We start from the raw sequence: 5,408 nt of genomic DNA, 5'->3' as shown, positions 1-5,408 counted from the left end.
TACATGTCCATGCACACACACACACACACACACACACACACACACACACACACACACACACACACACACACACGAGCAAAGGGCATTAAAAGTCCTTTCAAATAGAGAGGGAAGCTAGAGGAGGCTAGCATAGAAGTTAGGAAGTTGTGACCATAGTCCTAGTGACACAATGAACATTCTTATGGAATAAGGTGGGTGATAGAGACAAGCCAGTAAATTCTTTCTTTCCCCACTTAAACTAGAAACACCTTTATTGATAGTTTAAGACATTCATATACAAAAACAAATACAAGACAATGAAGTGTAAAATTGAAGCACATGGGCTAATATTCTTCACCCTCATCATCTCCTTCAGCACTGTCTGCTCCAACCTCCTCATAATCCTTCTCTAGGGCAGCCATGTCTTCACAGGCTTCAGAAAACTCCCCCACTTCCATGCCCTCACACACATACCAGTGCACAAAGGCACACTTAGCATACATCAGATCAAACTTGTGATCTAGGTGAGCCCAGGCCTCAGTGATGGTTGTGTTGCTCAGCATGCACACAGCTCTCTGGACCTTGGCTAGATCTCCACCAGGTACCACAGTGGGAGGCTGATTAATGCCAACCTTGAAGCCAGTGGGGCACCAGTCCACAAACTGGATGGTATGCTTGGTCTTGATGGTGGCAATGGCAGCATTGGCATCTTTGGGAACCGCATCCCCATGGTACAGCAGCAGGCAGCAAGCCATGTATTTACCATGGTGAGGGTCACATTTCACCATCTGATTGGCTGACTCAAAGCAAGCATTGGTAATCTCTGCTACCATAAGCTGCTCAAGGTAGGCTTTCTCAGCAGAGATGACAGGGGCATATGTGGCCAGAGGGAAATGGATTCGAGGATAGGGTAACAGATTGGTCTGGAATTCTGTCAGGTCAACATTCAGGGGTCCATCAAATCTGAGGGAAGCAGTGATGAAAGACACAATCTGGCTAATAAGGTGGTTAAGGTTAGTGTAGGTTAGATGCTCAATGTCGAGGTTTCTACGACAGGTATCATAGATAAGCCAGTAAATTCTATGGGCATTTAGAAAGGGCGCTGCAGAGGAACTCGTGAGCAGGTGAATGTTGGTGAGGAGAGAATAGGGGTTTCAAAATAGTTGCTAAGTAGTTATCACGACATGACAGTCACTGGGCCATTCCTGAAGAAGACACACATCCATCCAGGGCTGACTGTAAGGACAGGTCAGGAGCCCAGATGCAGTCAGAATGAGTTTGAGATGCCCAAGGGATGCTCAAATGCAGACTGTATGAAAAAGTAGCTTTGTTTAAAATACAGAAGAGCTATGTCTAAAGTGCCTGTACTGGAAATGTCAATGAAGATTTGTCAGTCTTTGGGAGGGAGTTTTTATTCCCCATTTCATGACAGCTGTACCTAAGACTAAGGGCCCCAGTGAGGGGTGAAATGAAGCTATGAAACAGAAATTGAGATAGTGTGCCCAGAAGAGAAAAAGCAGAACCAAGAAATGACTGTCACAGAGGCTGAGAATTGTGCATGGAAGCCACTGCAGCTGCGATGACAATGTAGTGATAGTGGTTATAGTATAAGATGAGGGGAGGGAAGGGCACGAGGGGGTGAAAGGGAAGCAGAAGATGGGGAGGATAAGAAGGAGAACAAAAATAAGAGAAAGAAGATGAAGAGGAAGAAAGAGGGAGAACACAAAAGAGGTGGGGGAAGGAACAGAATGAAAAAAATGAAAACAAAAGGAGAGAAGAAGTAGGAGAAAAGGAGAATCACTAATGGTTGTGGTCCCAGCAATAGCCACAGTGGCTGCAGGCACAGCAACGGCATCCTGGGAAGCAACAGCAGCATTGGCTACAGCAGCAGTGGCTACAGCAGCAGCCAGGGCTGAGTTATTGACCGGAGTTCTGCAGTGCAGCAGTTCAGTCTATGTTTTCCAAGCAGACTGCATCATCTGACAGGTCAGTGCAATAGGAAGTTTTAAGATGAGAAAACGAAGAGGCAGAGTTATTAGGTTGTGCTGTCCTGAGAGAGGACTAGTACGAGCAGGATGGAAGAGGAAATGTGGCTGCCCGAGTGCCCACCAAGCTTCACTCCAACCAGTGCATGGTGTTGGTGATGGCCATTCCATGAGTTCTCAGTCCCTGGTGCTTCCCACAGAATTGCGACTCGTTGTCAAGTTCATCCATCAATGGGTGTTCAGACCTCTGAGTGGGCCCTCTGGTTCATAGGAGGACTTGGAACATAACAAGAAGCATGATTTCACCCTGAAGAATGAACAGATTTAATCTGTCGTGCTGGTTTTCTATAAGATCCTCAATGTTTTGAGTTTGTTAATGCTGAATTTTGAGTCTACTTTCCTATCTAGCTGTCTCTTGTCACTACAAACTAAATGTCACAAACTTATTCAGAAACATTTTTTTTAAGTCAGCCCATTAGGAGGAAAAGATTTTGGAATTCTGCATATACTCATGTAATTAGATGCTCATCTCCTGAGTTCACACTCTCAGATTCAAGATATACATCTATCTAGCCTCTCCCTGCCACCACCCACTGACCACTCATACTCAGTGTTATTAAAGGTTAATGTGGAAGTAGTGTTTTTTTTCTCCTCTGCAAGCCTACAAAGACGACTTTGAAATCATGCTAAGCCTGGGTCAGCCATAGCTATATAAATGATTCACCATGCTTTTTAGGCGTGTAATATTATGCTTTCCATTCCATACCTAAGAATATTTATGCATAGAAAAAAGGGATAGGATTTTGCAGCAAAAAAGAGAACAGATTTGGGAACCACCTGGACCCTGGTTTAAAACTCTGTATAGACTGTCGACAAGTCATTGCTTTATCTAAGTATCAATTTGTCTAATTTTAAAGCATAAGACACTCATGCAGTGGGATTTACCTAGGACACCCTTACAACTCAAAGCTTCCTGCCACAAATGTACTAGATAACTCAATCAATGCACATTTCCTCCCCCGTTCCTGGAATAAGCCTTTACATAAGAGAAGTGAGAGACTTGCAGGCTGTGAGGTATTATCGCTTTTGAGGATTTGCTTTGTCTTTGTCTATTGCTATTTTCTTACAAGGCCACAGGTCCTAGCTCGATGGAAACTACTGAAGCTCTGAAGTGCATCTGGATGCCCACACATCATCACGATTTCTCTGTCATTTAAGACTGAGTTCAACCATGACCTTCAACTAGTCTCTGTGTTGCATTCCATCTATCAAGGTGTTACTTCCTTCTTTTGTATATATGTATATGTATATGTATACACACACACACACACACCTGAACACACACACACACACACACACACACCTGAACACACACACACACACACACACACACACACACACACACACACCTGAACACACACACTCACACACACACACACACACACACACACACACACACACGTGTGTGTGTTCAGGTGTGTGTGTAGGCCAGAGGTCAGCCTCAGATGTCTTTCCTTGGGTGTCACTCACCTTGGTACCTTGGTTACCTGTCAAACGGGATCTCTTCATTAACTAGCTGGATTGCCATACAGACCCAGGAATGCAACCATCCCTGCCTCCTAAGCATTGGAAATTCAAGAACATGCCAACATGTCTGGTTTGTAAAATGGGGGTTTTGGGGGATTGAACTCAGGTCTGCACACTTGGGAGGCAAGAACTTTGTGGACTGAACTACCTCTCCAGCCCCAGCCCCAGTCCCAGTCTATACACCATATTCCTTGTTGTTGTTTTGTTTTGTTTTGTTTTTGTTGTTTTGTCACTTGGTACCATATTTGTTTGTTTATATTTTTCCACCCCAACAAGAGAAAGTTTTCATTCAGGACAGAGATTTTGGCCAATTAATCTGGATCCATGGAAGGTTGCAAGTAATTGGTGTTGTAAGACATAGCTTGAATCAATAAATGTGGTTGTCAATTAATATCATTATCACAACAAGGATTTTTTTGTTTCAGATAGAACATGAACACACACACACACACATGCACACACACACACACACACACACACACACACACACAGAGAGAGAGAGAGAGAGAGAGAGAGAGAGAGAGAGAGAGAGAGACAGCATGGGTGTACAGTAGCAGAATGAATCTGAATGCCATCATGAGGTGTGTTGGACAGTGGGCCAGTCCTTGATTATATCTTAAGAAGCTTGGCATTAAGCATAGCTGTGTTTCATTTTGGCTTCATTTTTCATCACTTGTCCTTCACAAACTAATTTGCATTCTCTCAATAGATAACAAATATCTATATACTGAAAGGTTCATAAAAACCTTCTGGTCAACAAGATAGTTAGAGAAGAGGAAGCAACAGTAAAACAAACAAACAAAACAAGCCAAAGTTTGGTCTCAAACCCCAGAAAGGTAAACGGTTCTCTAGGATGGCATCATTCACTGCTCATTAATTCCCCCTAGCATTCACTGCAGAGGTGCCCCTGCTAAGCCACCAATGCCTTTCTTGTTGAAAGTGCATGAGTGTTTCTTTTATCCTAAAGCGTGGTCCAGATTTGACCAGTCCCTACTCCTTTTGAAGTAAAATCTGAATGGTTGAAGGCTTTGGATATGGAGTCCCACGGTGTGGCAGCAAGAACCTTGTTCCTTTCCCATGGAGTGTAGTCCTGGGCAGGTGGCTTCAGTGGTTCAAGCCTTAGGGCTTCCTCTTGTGAAGGCACATAGGAGGATATGAAGAGAATCCCTCCATGAATATGAAGTGACATCCCTACCATGCAGTGCTCAGAGCAGGCTGGCAGGTATGGAGAGTCACTTGCTCCTCGTGTTTCACCAGCATCTCCGGCTTCTGTCTGTAGCCTGCTTTCTTGCTTCCACTCTCTGGCTCTTTCCCTCTCTTAAAAAAGGAGTTTCTCCAGGGATTTCTCCCTTTTGAGCATTTCATTCTTCCTAACACTGCATACCCTACAATCTTCTTTTTATGCTTCTCTCCATTTTGTTTCTAGCCTGGATTTTTCTTCCTAGGGTATGTTCCAGGCATCTTCCAGGGACTGCAGCCTCACTCTACTTAGATGGAGGGCACAGCCTTCTCCTGAAACACAAACCTTTCTGGAGCATCATCCCCTGTCTTACAAGGCACCCAGGAGCTCAGGCCAGAGTCATTCCAGTCGTTCAGGCAGTCATCCATCCTGTCCCGCTGTGACATACCATCCACCACATCCATTCCCACTGCACCGCCTTCCTTCTGGCAGAGGCATCTCCAGTAGCCTTCTAATTGGTCCCCCTGCTGCCGTTCCTGCCCATCTTCACTCCATCACCCAGCTGGAGTGCTCTTTCCACAGTGAACACCAGATCACGCCAGTCCCCTGCCTAAAATACCTCAATAAATTCTCTTTATCTTGAAGACAGAATCTTGTCTCCTTCATAGGGTGCACTG

The 5,408-nt window shown here is 44.6% G+C and overlaps 1 protein-coding gene across 1 annotated transcript; it reads right to left on the bottom strand.

Annotated features, from left to right (window-relative positions):
- Positions 1–323: 323 nt before the first annotated feature.
- Positions 324–5,195, bottom strand: LOC100767630 (tubulin alpha chain). The gene is made up of 2 exons (XM_027423950.2): positions 5,077–5,195; positions 324–1,059 (listed from the first exon to the last, which is right to left on the bottom strand). The coding sequence occupies exons 1-2, from the start codon at positions 5,193–5,195 to the stop codon at positions 324–326; spliced, it is 855 nt and encodes a 284-aa protein (XP_027279751.1).
- Positions 5,196–5,408: the final 213 nt, after the last annotated feature.

This window comes from Cricetulus griseus, chromosome 7 (genome assembly GCF_003668045.3).
Source record: "Cricetulus griseus strain 17A/GY chromosome 7, alternate assembly CriGri-PICRH-1.0, whole genome shotgun sequence".
In the NCBI taxonomy this organism is placed as follows: domain Eukaryota; kingdom Metazoa; phylum Chordata; class Mammalia; order Rodentia; family Cricetidae; genus Cricetulus; species Cricetulus griseus.
The sequence above is the reverse complement of the archived record's forward strand: the minus strand, read 5'-3'. Positions and strand labels throughout refer to the sequence as shown.

Excerpts from the sequence above, each read along its gene's own strand:
- LOC100767630 (XM_027423950.2), bottom strand. The coding sequence starts at position 5,195 with ATGGATGTGGTGGATGGTATGTCACAGCGGGACAGGATGGATGACTGC. Across the intron at positions 1,060-5,076 it reads GGGGATGATGCTCCAGAAAG|AATTTACTGGCTTATCTATG; the intron begins GTTTGTGTTTCA and ends AAATGCCCATAG.